General features: G+C 37.4%; 1 protein-coding gene across 8 annotated transcripts in view; it reads left to right on the top strand.

The window, feature by feature from the left end:
• Window positions 1–15,909, top strand: part of Ptprd (protein tyrosine phosphatase, receptor type, D) — a 515,048-nt gene that overhangs the window by 108,023 nt on the left and 391,116 nt on the right. For all 8 annotated transcript variants that reach the window (XR_001175444.1, XM_013026394.1, XM_013026400.1 and 5 more), the window contains exon 2: window positions 5,890–6,066. Coding sequence is in view for 7 of the 8 variants with exons in the window: in XM_013026394.1 (XP_012881848.1) it covers window positions 6,003–6,066 (64 nt within the window). In the remaining variant the exon portion in view is untranslated. The remainder of the gene's footprint in view (window positions 1–5,889; window positions 6,067–15,909) is intronic.

Genomic DNA, 15,909 nt, shown 5'->3' with positions numbered 1-15,909 from the left:
TAAGATCACAGGCTTGAGCCACTTTGCCCAGCTTCCATGAAGTGACTTGATTTAAGAAAATGTTTTTATAATAAAGAAGCAAAATAGATCACATGCATCAGCAGGCTTCTTTTCTTTGTGTCTTGATAGATTCTAAAACACATTACCTATAAGATATTATAAGATACCACTCAAAATACCTTTTAAAAGATAAAGATCTTTTAAGCAAAATATACTTTATGTACATTAAAATACGATTTTTAAGTTTGCTTTTTAATTTTCCATGTAAAAGAAAATCAGTCATACAATGACCTTTGGACTAAGTCGAAATGATGGTTTTACAATGGTGAAATTCCTCAAGATTAAAAAGGTTGGAAGTATGTTTTCTTGCTGGCGGGAGGGGGCGTAACTGTATTCCATATCTATCCATATTTTGGAAAACCTCAGTTTCTCACTGTTATACTTTCAAAAAATGGAATAAATATCAGATTTCCAATGGCATATTGGGTAGTCTCACAAAGTGAACACAAAAATAATTTAAAAAATTAGAAGTTCTGACATGAAATAATTACAGAAAGACATCAGGAGCTTTTTCTAAAGCTATATTTTATTATAATTTATGGAGAAATAAAAACCAACCCAGGTGCAAAGTTTTTGGGTTTTTGTTTATTCTCTTGGCTCTTTCTGTCCATTTCTCATAACATAATACATTTCTATTTCCCAAAGAGATAGAAACAAGGTTAATTATTTCATTTTTTTCCATTTGTGAAAGCAAGTAATATTTATACGTGCCTTCAGTGTAAATTTATTATAGTATATAATCCTCGGACTGACAGCAATTGGCTTTTCTTCTGTGTATTAGATTGAACAAATGATCTTCTAAGATCTTGTATTGATACTCTTGTTTTACTCCTGTGTTATCTCATAATTCAGCTGATTCTCCCCAAGAAACATTGTGTGCTTTGCCTTCACCTGGCATCTACATATTAAGTCTTCACTTATGCCCAATTTAGATGATTGAATTATTAGTTTGGATTTATATGTTTTAACTCACAAAATCTCCCTTGATTTTTTCTAGTTATTATGAAATCAATGTTTAGGACAAAATAGAGAAAGAAAAGAGTTTCTGATGTGCTAAATTTCATATAAAAGAATGTGATTTTAAGATATTTTGAGTTGCTCTCTGGAAAAAAATTATTTTTATTCATCAGGTTTCAATTTGTTCTTCAAACACATATCTGCTCTGTGTAATTTTTTCTGCTGTTTTTAGTTATTTAATACCTTCTACTCATTGCTCTTAATTGTTTTTTTTTTTGTTGTTGTTGGTCATGAGGCTTGAACTCTGGGCGTGGGCTGTCCCTCAGCTTGTCAGCTCAAGGCGAGCACTCTACCACTTGAGCTACAGTGCCACTTCTGGTTTTCTGGTGGTTTATTGGAGATAGGAGTCTCATGGTCTTTCCTGTCTGGGCTGGCTTTTTACCAGGATCCTCAGATTGCAGCCTCCTGCGTAGGTAGGATTACAGGCGTGAGCCACCAGCGCCCGGCTTGCTCTTAATTTTTAAGCAATGGTTTTAAGAATTAGTCATTTGGCTCTAATTAGTCATTAGTATGTTGTCTATATCCTGCACTGATATTATTTGAAAGTGGCCATTTCATGAAATGCATACAACTAGCCAGGTACTGGATGACATATGCTGAAATCATGCTACTCAGGAGGCTGAGATCTGGAGGACTGCAATTCAGAGCCATTCTGGGAGGAAAAGTCTATGAGACTCCATTTTCAATTAACCAATTAGTAAAAAGTTTTAAGCAGTTGAGTACCAGTTGAGAAGCAAACTGAGATTAGCACAAAGGACCAGCAATCAAATCCCACTACCTTCAAAAATGTATACAACTATAAAACTATTTACATTATTTTACAGGGATATAAAGAACTATGCTTGTCTTTTGCTTTGTGTAAACTTCTTGATTGCCAGAGTAGATATGCAGAGAGGATACACAGAGAAGCACAGAAGTTTCCTAACTTCTTCCTAGAGTGACCAATATCATTACATTCTCGAGAAATTATGAACACAGAATTATAAAAGGACAGGTCATTGTGTTCATTGCCCCTCTCCCAGCGTTTTTGCATTTTGCTGGTAGGTACTTCATTATTTCCTATTCACTATTTGGATAAACTAGTAGTTCCTGACTTGCTTCTTGGTATGGAAAGCTGTTCCAGACTCCTTTTGTACATTCCCTACACAAAACACCAAGTCAGCCATTTCTTTCCGGGATTCTTAGTTTTTTTTTTTTAATTTTTTAAAGAAGAAAAGCCCTATTTTGCCTTCTTTCTTTTTTCTTATGTCAACACAATCTAGAGAAAGACATGTCAGCAGTACAGAAAGCTGAAAAAGATACCACTCAGCATTCATGTTAGTTTGAATATGAATATGCTTGTTACAGAAAAGTATTGAGGTGTTAAAGGAGGAGTTGGATAGGTGTGAATTTAAGCAATCACCCTAGTCAGTGACAATGATTGGTTAAGGCTTTGAGGGATGTGCCTTCATTGTCTCTCCATCTCAAATTAGATTAAGGAAATTATATAGCTCTCCGAACTCTTAGTTTCTCTAACCACAAAGGATGTACTTACAAAAGCAAATATTCAGATGACTGGAAATTAATATGGTTACTTTCATTAGGTCTTGGCAGTATGAGACATGATAATCCAGTTTGGTTTTTAAACTGCTGGATACTTTTGTTTTATTTGTTATATCCCTGTTGACAAATGAAACAAATGGTAAAACACATAAAATCAGGATTGACCTTTTCTGTAGAACAATTTGTGGTATACTAAAGCATGGTATTATTTACATCTACTGACCCTCTTCTCCAGTGCTTTCCTTTGCAGAAAAATTTAGTCCTTTATTATAGGCTAACAGAAACTACTAGTAGAATTCATTCATCCTTGTTACTTTTGCTTATAGTATTTCCTTACAATTCATTTCCCATTTTTGTTGTATAAATTCCACCCAACTGCAAAAGAAATGCAAGCATTTTCTTCTGGCAATGTTTATGTAATAAACAGATAAGGAGTAGAGATTGGCTGGAGTGAACATCTAGAATACTACCTTCCCACCTCTGATTGCCTTCTTTCTTTTTTTTTTAAATCTTGGCTAACTACATAGTCTCTTTATAAATATGTATGCGTCTGTCTTCATTCATTTTTAGAGTGCTAGATCCTATGAATGTTCCAAGTGGAGAAGTAGCTTTTGAAAGATCATTTGGAAGAATTTGATCTTCATACACACTTCAGCAGAGTGGGAGGGAAAGCCCCGCCACCCCTTCCTTGAGAGAGCATTTCGCTCTGTGACTGCGGTCTTTGTACAGCAGTTGGCTCTGGTACACTTGTCCAGACACAAATTGAGTCCGACAGGACTGACATCTCCTGGACTTTGCTGTCATCTGAAAGGCAGGCATGAAGAAGCAAAGCTGTAAAAGGGGATGGAGGAGGGGGCAGGGAGGAGAGTGGGTTCCCTTTGCCCCTTTCCTATAAAGACTTCTAACATTCTAGAGCTATGAAGTGTTTGAAAAGTTGCTTATACATGTCAGATTGATAACAATAGCTGTTTTGGACCAGCTTTCTCCCTTTTAGATTCATGAAGATGAGTTTCAGTGTACAACTTACCTTTTCATGCACCCTCATAAATCTCTTACAAAGAACAGAGGAAAGAGGCTAGCTAGTGGAATGGTAATTAGAATGATTCCTCTTGCCTTTTAGTTTTATCTTCCCTGCATTCAAACCACTCATGCATAGTAATGTAGGTAAAAAAAAAGATAATATCTTACAAAAAATTGTTCTCATGCTCAAGTTCAGTGTCATGAAAGATCCACGATCGCGTCTGCATTACAATTCTTTTAAAAGTACATGTTATTTTGGAGGATTCGTTTATTTCTGGATATCTCTAGTAGTCGCAAGAGTTTTGTGTGTTTCAGTCATGCTCATACACAAAAATTGTAAGATACTCTGTCATTCTCAAGTTCTTATCCTAATAATAGAGAAAGCAAATCCAATCTCCCCCACCCCCTTGTGTACTGTGTAGAAGAGGCTGTGCTGGATTTTTAGAAGGTTCTCTAAGAATAATTCTTTGTCTCTTGAAAGACTATGAAATTATTGCTGGGAGTCAGTCTATCACAACCTCCTTTCTTTTTCATCCTATTCAGGACTACTATCCTTCTTGTATTACTTCTCCCCTGAGATTCTAGCAGTGATCCAGTAGCTTTCTCTAAATTGTCCCTGATTTAGCTGTCAGTTAATCTTCTCAAAACCTAGTCCCATATGTGTCCTTTACTTAAAAAAAATAGCTCATTTTCTGGATTGCTAAATAAAGGTCTTTAGACTTAGATTGGAATCCACAGATCTCTGTGACACATTTTTAAGCCTGAGCCACTTTCTTTTGCTACATCTTCTGTTTTCCTAACAGAGGCCTCATCCTAATTCAGTAGTTCATAATATATATATATATATTATATTAATATATATATATAAATATAAATTCTTGGACTGTACCACAGACCTAATGATCCACATACTCTGCTGTGCTACCCAGATACCTGTTTAAACAAGCCATCCAAGTCTCAATATCTTGGAAACCCTGCATTCACCCAGACAGACAATATCCTTTTTCCATAATTTCATTCCCATTTTCCTGCCTTTGCAGAAATACCTTTCCCTCTTATTGTGAAATCCTGCTTATCGTTTAAAGCCTAGTTTGAGACAGTACTTTACTCATTCTTGAGCCTGTCTTCTTTTTTTAATAGCATTTAGTTGGTTTTCTTTCCTAGTACAAATTAGTTACTAATTCACACTCATTATCTGGTATCCCTGATGAATCTGGGATTTCATAAAGGATAGAATCATATGAGACATGATGGATCATGCCTGCAACTCCACTTACTTCAATAGACACAGGACGATCAAGTTTGAGGCCAGCCAGGGGAAAAGTTAATGACAGCATACCTCAAGAGAACAAGCCAGGTGTGGTAATATACATCTGTAACTGCTACTAAAATGGAAGCATTGGTAGGTGGATCATGTTCCAAGACAACCTGGGTGAAAAAGTGTAAGAGTGCATCTGCAAAAATAATAAAGGCAAAAACGCTATATAGTCAAAAATGAAAAAAGAGTAAAAATGGAGTGTGACCCATTTTTGTACCTCCAGATACCTTGGACTCCATGGCTCTTTTCTGATTGACTTATACACACAGTAGGCACTCGAAAAATAGTTTGTAAGTTCTTGACTTTACAGTGAGGATGGAGATGGTCAAGCTGTGGCCTAAGAGGCTCGTGCAAATCCTATTCAATCAAAGAGACTCATGATAACTACTATTTTCACTTATTGAAATCAACATAAACTTGAACATTGAAGTGTCTTTAATTTTAGAAGCCCAGTATGCTAATGTGAGAAATTCTGATTTCCACTGGTTAGCAAAGGAAGTTGAATTAGGCCTGTCAATTCCCATGTAGCCAAGACAGTATCCTCCATTCTGCTATCATGAGTAGACTTTTATCTGGGATGGAGGAGCCTGTCTTCCATCTTTCTTTTGGCTATGGTACTTTTTTGGATTTACACATTCATGTCACGTTTCCTATGAAACAGCCTCTTCTTCAGACTGGGTTGCTCCAAAAGTGGCACAAACAAAAAATGTAATTCCACGTGGCTGCTGTAGAATGGCCTGGATATAGGAAGGCTAGAAACCCCATATTTTATGCATTGTTATTTCCTAAAGCAAAGACATGACAGTATTACTGTGTGTTTGCAATGGATTGTGACTCTCTGTTGGTGATAGATCAGGGGGTAAAAAAAATTTTAGAGTGAGAAATCTGAACATTTTGTGTTTTTTTCCCTTTCTCTTTCTCTCTCCTCTCAGGCTCTGAAAGGGTTCCAGTTGCAATTTCAGAAGATAGACTCTCTGCGGCTCCCTGGGCAGTAGTGATTGCACACTGCCAGCACAGGCTGCTGACGAGCTGAACTAAGTACAGGATGGTGCACATCACCAGGCCGCTGTTGCTGCTCCTTGCCTTCTTCCTCCGCGTGGATGCTGAGAGTAAGCCATCCTCCCTTCTCTAGGGGGCTGTGACCATAATGAGTGGTTTTGTTTGCAGTTGGCACCAGGCTCAAGGCCTGTGAATACATTTCCTTTGGAAGTAAATCCTGAGACACTGTGGGATCCTCCCTGGCGACCAGCCAACCTTTGAAAGGGATTATTGGTGTGATTTCCTTCCCACTTCCTCCCCTGCTTAATGCCTCTTTTCTTGTGCACCTCACTGTTCCTACTGTTTATTTTACTTTTCTTTCCTTTTTTTACACCTCTTACCAGCTTAGTGGTAAAGATATTATGAGACCAGTGATATATCTCAAACTGAGGCTAACCAGTTGGAGGGGCCAATAAATAAACCTCGTTTAGACCCATTAGAAATTTTTTTGGAGTTATATGGATTTTCCTATGTTTAGAAAAATGCACAATGTCACATCGAGCTCAATTAAACTTGCAAGCCCCTTGTAGCTGCCACAGCAGCTGTTCTGATGTACTGTTTCCAACAGCTGTCCTCGGGTACAATATTCAAACAAATCAAGCAGAACTGACAACTTTGTGCCTTGGTCGAGGGTCTGAAGCATAAGGAGCATTCTTTGGAAGACAGACACCCAAGTTTGGATGACTGGACACAATGTGTGAAACTGAAGGTGTGGTCCATTAGCTTGCCAAATGAATGAGAAGATCTTCTCTCCTTTTCAGTTAGGCAATCCTTAGGTCTACCTTGTTCATAGTGTGTTTCTTCTTCCATCTGTCCTGTGGTGGAAGGGAAGAGATAAGGCTGCCAAAATAAAAAGCGTGTGTCTGGCTTGTGTTCCCTGACATGGGGTGGTTTTCTTGGTAGTGGGTTAATATATGTGAGTTGGCCTTTTTGGAAGAAGTCTCCTGGTAAGATTAAAATGTATAACATCTGTACTCATTAATTATTTTTTTTCCTCCACTGTCTATCCCTGTGAGGTTAAATTTGATCCATGTTAAGAATATTTTGAAGACAAGGGTCCTGTGTCATCTCAACCCCTTCTTATTAATTGCATTTTGACAAGAATTCCCTGAATAATCACCAATTGCTTCATTTAAATAAGGGCTGTGTGTTCTAAAGGGACCTTTTATAGAGGGAAATCATGATGTTATTATTAATCGGATACATATGGAACATTCATGTTTTAAGCACCGTGTTCTCTGGTTAAGAGCGTACATAGTCTCCTAATTAGCACTTGGGAGTATTGGTTTAAGGTGAAGCCAAGGAATTTCTAGTACAATGCCAGGAAATAATTAAGTGGGAAAATATCCAGATGTAAGACGCTCGTTATTTTAAAGTCATTTATGTCAAAATGTATTTTAAAGTTGAAATCTAGATTTAGCTTATTAGAAAGAAATGGGGCCATATGGGTTTATTTATTTATTTTGTTTGGACTTAATGCACCAAAATAACTTGTTTCACTCTCATTAATTTTTGGTGAAAACCAATTAAGACCCCCCTATAATATTAGATCACAGTTAGATACGTTCCTGGAAATTCAATTATTATAGACCTGTACTTATCTTTCCATTAAGAAAGAATGTTCTTCTTTTGAGAAGCTATGGCTTGGCTTAACTCTCCCGTGGAAAGTGCAGAGAGAAGTTAAGAGTTTGGGAACAAGTTTTCTTAAGATTGTGTTTTGTAAAGCAGTCTATGGTGCACATAACACTTACCTATTCTTCCTGGTCCTCCTCTTCTCCTTCTCCCTTTCATTGTCCTTCATTATTTGTCTTACAAGGTAGTCTAACAAAAGAAATTACAGACTATTGTTCAGTAATTTTTAGTTGAATATAGTTACATGAAGATATTTACCAGGCTATGTATTCTTTGGATATCAGTGTTCTTCCCTGTGCCAACCTGTATCATGATCCTCCATTTATGCATACCTAAGGAAAGGCACTTGCTACTTTGCCCAATGTTTTTATTGGTTGAGATGATGTCTCTTGGACATGTTTGCTAGGCTTCCCTTGACTGTAGTCCTTCTAAAGTCAGTCTCTGACTTCTGAGTATATACTGTAATGAACCTGAGCTACTTCTTCCAGCTTTGTGATATCAGCTTTTAATCATTAATTAGTTTTTTTTATTACTTCTTACTCTTCCCACTACTGGAAGATAGGCTCAGGCTTCCAATTTTATTCTGTCTCTTCTGGTTTTGGTATACTATATCTTTTTTTAATTAATAAGTTTTTTTATTGTGAGAATACCATACAGAGGGGTTACAATTACATGAGCAAGGTAATACTCTATCTTTAAATGCTGTTCATTTGGCCCTATTGAAAAGAACATGTGTATCCTGAAATTTCCTGGCAAAGAGGAAAATGTGACCATGTTTTTTCTAAGTGCAATTTAGGAGAAGGAATATTCATTATCAATCTACGAGAATGTATTTGTGGTACAAGAAAACAATGATAGAATTGCAGATATAATTTTAGTCATTTAAGAATCTTTAAACTCCAAGTGATAAAATTGAGTCCATATTATAGCTCAATACATTGTGCAGAACCTTTTCTTGTGACACTTAAATATGATGTAAATAGTACAAAAGAAAAATAATCATTTTGTTATATTAAGGCAATTATTTTAGCCTTTTATTACTGAATCAGATATTCTTTCTTTGGACTACATTAAATATCCATTCATGCTTGGTTTCTCTTTTACCTTCACTGCATTTTAGTGTGTGTGTGTGTGTGTGTGTGTGTGTGTGTGTGTGTGTGTGTGTGTGTGTGTGTCCTAGTATTGGACTTTGAATTCAGGGCTTCATGCTCTTTTTTGGCTTTTTCGCTCAAGGCTGAAACTGTACACTTGTGCCACAGCTCCACATCTGGCTTTTTGTTGGCTAATTTGAGAGAAGACTCTCAAGGACTTTTTCCGCTTGGGCTGGCTTTGAATCTCCATCCTCAGATCTCAGCCACCTAAATTGCTAGGATTACAGGTATGAGCCATTTGTTCCTGGCTCTGCATTCCATATTGATCCAAGGAATTAAGAGGTATAGTTCAAAATTTAATAGTAACTTGCCAGTGCCATTTGAAAATTCTGAAATAATTAAAAAAAAATCTTTTCCTCTTTTGTAAAAGATTACTTGTGGGTAAGAAATAGAAATAAGCCACTCTAGTTTATCATGATAATTTAAAATATCCTACCTTTCTCCTTTTTTGAAATGACCAATTCCCAGTACCCTAGAAGTCAGGATTATAATCTGCTCTGTAGAGGCCATAGAAAAGTGTTAACTGTGGTGTTTGCATTAAGTACGAGAGCTTTTTACTAGCCTTAGATCAAACCTAGGTTGAAAAATTGTGATCATATCCTTTAGTAGAAAATTATAGTCTTTGCCATTGTGACTTTAAAATGTCCTACCAATCCCTACTATTATTTTTTAAAAGGCTAAAAGTGTGTGTGGGGGGGTATGTGTTTTCATTTCTGTCTTTATCACTCTAGAGGATTTTGTTTGTTACTTTAGAAGGAATGTTTGTATGGTAGAGCTGTGGCCAAGGATCATGTGTGACTTCCATTGAAACACCTTTTCTTGGGCAGAGATTGCCTGTAGTTTAAATCAATTCAACAATAGTGTGAATACAATTAAATATGAATTTCAATTTTGTTAGTGTAATTCTGTGATGAATCTTTTTTCTTTCTGGCAGAGTTTTATAATGGGTTCTGATAGTTTGGTTTCATACATACCTTTAATTTGCTCTTTACTGGTGTTCTTGCAGCTAATTAATTTTTCTGTTGTAAAGATGATGTAAACAGGGTTACAGTTACACAGTTCAGGTAATGAGTACATTTCTTTTTGAACAGTGACTGACACCTCTTCCCTTGTTTTCTCCCAGTTTTTCCCCTCCTGACTCTCATCCCTTACAAGTTATATAGTTCATTTTCAACATTGTGTCAAATGAGGATCACTGCTGTGTTAGTTTACCCTTTCTTTTTCATTTCTTGTTTTTAAGCTGCAATCTGAGAACCTTCTGCTAGCATCTTCTTTGTTAGACCAGTTTTACTCTACTGAAATAGTGTTCAACTTGTTATTAACACATTAGACCTGACATGAATTGTTCGCTCCTATAAGTAGACTTCAGTCTTTACCAGATGTGTTAGAAACATAAACGTTTATGTCCCCCAATGGCTTCATTCCTCCATTTTCTCTGTTTTGTCAATTTTCTAAAAGATTTTTTGATGGCAAATGATGGGAATCTGCTTTGTTCTCTTTCTTTTTTTGAATTTAATTTTATTGTCAAGGTGATGTACAGAGGGGTTACAGTTACACCTGTAAGGTAGTGAGTATATTTCTTGTCAAACATCATTACCCTCTTCCTCATGTCTTCTCACACTTTTCCTCCCCTGCTTTGTTCTAATAACTCCATGTTGTTCCCTTCTCAGCCCAATCTTTTTATGTATCTAAAGAACCTACATGAAGGAGTTGCCTCTCCCCTCTGAGCCTATTCTTCCTATGTATCCAAAGAAGGGATATGAAAGATTGACTCCTACCCTGTTTAACCAGGTGCATACAGACATCAGGCAAGATATGTCCACCAAAGATATGGGCACACTGTGTGACATAGGCAGGGCCATCTTCCTAAGCCTGGCCACTGTGGGCCTAGCTGAAAAGCGCCCCCCCACCCCCGCATGTCTCTTGACCGTGTGGCTTTCTCATTAACCTCTGTTCCCCTGCTAGACATCATAAAATCCCATTCCTGAGTTCACCTCTTTATACAACGTTAATACTTGTGGGAAGGTCTGTGTCCCTCACTGACATTAAACAATTCTAGACTTCTGTGATCAAGTCCAGCTTGTTCCTTCCTTTCTCCTGCATTTTCCTACCAGAAAATGGTCCTTCATTTTCCTTTTTGTAAAAGAGCCTCCCTCTTTTAATACTTCCTTCCTATATGAGGACTAAAAGGTCCCCCTCTCTTTGGAATTCCAGTATCCCATGGAACCCCCTTATCTCTTTGCCATCAGTGAATAGACTGGTGTTTATGCTGTGAGTTTGCCAATCTGCTTGAAGTTTTTCTTGACTGGGCTGCATGTGACTTCTCAAACTAGTCTGGTTTTGAACTCTGGCTTTTATTTTGGTAAACCAAGCTCTTTTATCTTAGTTTTTCTGATATTTAGAATTGTGGATAATGGAGATTAAGGAAATGACAGGAGGAGATAGTATGTCTATTATACTTTGATTTTGTGAGAATTAAATTAATTGAAGTAGGCAACAGAGGGTAGGGGTTTAATGAATGTGACCGTGATATGTATCATTATTCAAAAGCATTCAACATATTAGCCACTTGCCTTTGGTACTGTGCTACAATGCTTTCATGTCACTTAGAGAAGATCAAAATATGGGTGGCCAAAAAGCTTCCCACTTGACTCACTTTAAAGTCCTATTCACATAAAATTCTTGAAAAAAATTTTCCCCCCGGGAATTATACTGGAAATCAGGAGAATTGTTAAATATATCTGCTTTAGTCCATTGTTTTGGAGGGGAAGAAGCTCATTACTTACAATTGGCAATTTAAAATTGGCTTGGCTTTGAATAGAGTGAATAATAGAATGTGTTCCCTCTGCCTGTCCTACTGTTGATTGTGTTTTTTTGACCGTACTAGTGACTGTAAGCAACAGTAGTAGTACATGGCGGTGCTATAGAATTCTGAGCATGGAGGTGAACCCGTGTGCCACAGAGTGAGTGGTAATTGATAGGACAAGATATTTTACAAAATAGGACAAGTCAACACACTTTATTTTTTTCTTCAGAAAGAACAAATGGTATAGTTGAAGGATAGAGCATATTATTCCTTTTTGCGTTTTTAGAGACTAGTGAGAAAGCTTCCTAAATGAAGTTAGGAATGGAGAGGATGCCTTTCTTGTGTTAATAAAATTTACACTCCTCTAGCAGGCAAATAAAGTTAACACCACAGACTTTCATGTCTCAATAAATATCTTTTCCTTTTAGGTTATTGTTAGCATTATGCCCACCTTTGGTCTTCAGCTCCATCCAGACCTGAGCTCCTCTCAGCCCTGGAGTTCCCAACAAGCAGCTGGCCCCTCCTTCTCCCCACCCAAACCCATCTGAGCTCCCATCTACCTCACTTCCTGCCCCAGACACCCCTGCTACTGAGACAGGGACAGGAGCTATGTGCTCCCTCACGGGGAAATATGACTCTTCTAGTAAACCTCTGAGTATCCAACTGAAGACTGAAAGTGGCATTGTGACTCTTAAGTGGTAGAGCACTAGCCTTGAGCAGAAGTGCTCAGAGACAGTGCCCAGGCCTTGAGTCCAAACCCAGTACTTGCCAACCTGGACAACCTATCCCAGCAATGGATGCTGAAACCACCCCCCCCCCCCCCCCCCCGCCCCGCAGGACAAAGTCAGTCCTGACAAGGGAAAACCATGGAGAGGAGTAGAGGAGATGACATCCTAAATGGAGTCACTTTATGCTCACCCTTTCAAAGTTAATCAGAGCCGGGAGATCAAGAGAAATAGTTGCTTGCCACCTAATGTCCATACCTGTCTACCTTCTAACTGGACAGAAAGTTAGCAGTCTTGCCTTTGTTACCTGCTATTTGTATTTATAGTAATCTCTGACTGGTGATCCCAACCAGTCCATTATGCTCTCCCCTACCCACTTGCCCCAAAGACCCTAGAGACACCCTTTTGCCTTTTTGCCCCAGTCCCATTATTCATCCTCCCCTGTAATGGGCCACATTACAGGTCTGGGTGGAGCTGAGGACCAAAGGTGGGCATAATACGTACATTTATGAATGTTTCCTCTCTCACTCTCACCATTAAGCCATCTTTTAAAGGACAAATTGATTGAGATAATGAAAAATGTTGTGTTGGATTGGAGTAATAAAAATAATCGTTGTTGCTTTTGTTTTTTGTCAGTTGTGGGGCTTGAACTCTGGGCTTGAGTGCTGTCCCTCAGCTCTTCAGCTCTACCACTTGAGCTACAGCGCCACTTCTGTAATAAAAATAATTGTAACCCTATTAATCTTATTTCATTAAACACTTTAAGTGGTTAAACTGTTTACAGTATGCATCCTATCTCAAGCTATATAAGAAAGGAAAACATAATATTTACTCCAGTTATTTGGTTAGAGGATGTACAACCTAAAATTACCTTTTTTATTTCATCAGGTCAGTTAAGGGTAAGAAGTGTTTATTTAGGAGAGCAAGGGAGCCTGTGTATTTACCATGTTTATTAAAATCTTTCTTGATCCCCCTTTTCTCCGAATCAACAACAGTGTGGCGAAATAAAAACATAGCTTTTCGCTCCTTCCTCCCTTCATTTTGAAGTAGCTAAATTAGCAACATCCAGCTGTTGGTAGCAAGGAAAATATTCCAGCTATTTTGCTGATCCGTTAGCTCTATTGTAGAGTTTCTATGCCTTTCTGAATTAATTACTCTCTGCAAAGCTGAAGCTACCTAGCAAGGTTAAGATTATGTCACAAAACCTGCACATGTGGACACATCAATGTGTTTTATCAAGTGTAGCAGGATTTGCTAAAAAAAAATTTTTAAAGAAAGAAAAACCAGAAGTTTGACTATATTGTCACTTCTGATCACTAATTGTGAGGGGGCCCTAAGATTTCAGAATGGAGCTATATTTGCCTAATTCATTTATAATAATCTTGATTTGCTTAAAAACCACTTCTCATCCTATCCATATGAGTATTTCAGTGAATTCAGAAACTCCAAGACAGAATCCAGACTTGCAAAGAAATGTTTCACAGACTGAGTAGAAGTTCTATGATCTATAATTTTTTTTCTTTTTCTTCTTCTTGGCTTAGTCTAGATTTAGCTGTTCCATTATGCATATGCATGTCTCCATTTGCACATGTGTGCATGTATGTGTATGTATGTCTATGTTTGTATGATTGCTGCATGAAATGTTTTGTTAAAAGTGACAAAGATGTAAACGTTCTGAACAATTTTGTTTCCCATCTTCAGAATGCACAGCTTAGATTTTAGGATTCTCTCAAGTGATATTCTCAGACTTTATCTCCCTGCAGTACATAGGAGAATATAAATCATGAAATGTGAGGTGTGTGTTCAGATCTTGCCTTTGCTTTATGTTAACTAACTTCGGACAAGTTTCCAATCTCTGTTGCTCTCTCATCTTTAAAATAAAGATTAAAAATAACGCACCCTGGATGTGCTTATCATGAAGATTAAATAAAGAATCCCTTGTAAACCATTTTGAATAATAGGATTAAATTTTCACTGTTATTTGCTATTATGGTCTTTGCTCATTAGTTTGCATCATTTTCAAATTTGAAGCACTTATATTTAGATTTCTGTTGGCATTTATTATCCCATTAACTTTGTGACTTGAACAGAACCTTTTAAAATGTAAATATGTATTGTTACCTACATTTATGTTTCCTAATGATTCCTAATGACATCCTGTATTTCAGAGCTCCTTTTATAAATGCTTATTAGACATACTTCTTGTGCTAGCCATTGAGATTAGTAAAGGTAATAGAGTGATGAGAAAAAGCCCTAAAAACTTCCATTTAATAAAAGAACACTTCGTACATTACTTTTGAGCTAAAAGTATAGAAAATAGAGTAAACCTATTGCATACAGTCCTGTAGCTTTTCTCTTTCTTAGATAATTTTATTCTTGTAAAATGTTTAAGGTGAATAAATGAGAATAAAAACAAAATGCTGCTATTTATCACTACAAAGGTCACTCATACTTTAAAGCAAATTGATACTAAGCCCTCATAATGGTCATATTTATCTTTCACATGTGAACTTTACTCACAACATTTAATTTAAAAGTGATAACACTGCCAGGCGCCGGTGGCCTGTAATCCTAGCTACTCAGGAGGCTGAGATCTGAGGATCGTGGTTCAAAGCCAGCCCAGGCAGGAAAGTCCATGAGACTCTTATATCCAATAAACCACTAGAAAACTGGAAGTGGTGTTGTGGCTCAAGCGGTAGAGCTCTCGCCTTGAGCTGAAGAGCTGAGGGACAGCACCCAGGCTCAGAGTTCAAGCCCCACTACCGACCAAAAAAAAAAAAAAGTGACATTTCATCCAACAAGTGCCTACCATATGTCCTCACAAGTCAGATTAATGTTCCTGTTAAAACATTGCTTATATTCTAGTTGGAGAGTGGCTAAAAGAGGAGAGCAAAACATGGCTATGGCAAAAAGTAAATGAACTTCAAAGAGTGATAAATTCTGAACTGATCTTAGAGGGTGATGTGATGGCCCAGGAGGGAATAAGGAGGGCTGGGCAGGGAGTCCCTGGTTTCTTTGTCAAGAAAAATGTTTTGAGTGAGATACAACAGTTCAACAGAATAATGGGAAGGGCCCACTTATGAAAAAGTGAATAGCAAAAGCCCTCGGGCAAGAAGGAGCCTACAAGTCTAAAGAGCAAAGTAGAGCCCATGGTATTACAGGTGAGTAGAGGCAGAGAAGAGAGGCAGGAAGAAGACAGGGAGGGGCTTGATCTCCTGGCCCACAAGGTCTTCCAGGACCTTGGACTACTGTACCAGATATTAGAACCTATATAAAGAAACAGATATATCTTAGAATATCTATTTGTCAAACTTGAAATGGGTACTGTTATCCTGTATGGAACAAAATAAGTATTATTTTTACAACAATGTGTTGAAAGTTTGGGACAACTATTTGATCAAGTTATAAACTCATTGTCTAAACAGCTTAGCTGAAATTTCCTTTGTACTAGCCAATATAGACTTGGAACACTAAAGCCTTTATTTAACAAAAGCAGAATGTCTGCTTTTAGCTCTTTGTCGCTGGCCAGTTTTGTTCTTTAAAAAGCAGATCATAGTTTTCCATTGGAAACATGTAATTAAGTCTATATTTCCCTTCATC

The sequence above is a fragment of the Dipodomys ordii genome, unplaced genomic scaffold (assembly GCF_000151885.1).
Source record: "Dipodomys ordii isolate 6190 unplaced genomic scaffold, Dord_2.0 Scaffold93, whole genome shotgun sequence".
NCBI lineage: Eukaryota > Metazoa > Chordata > Mammalia > Rodentia > Heteromyidae > Dipodomys > Dipodomys ordii.
Note: the sequence above shows the minus strand (reverse complement) of the source record. Positions and strands in the feature narration are given on the sequence as shown.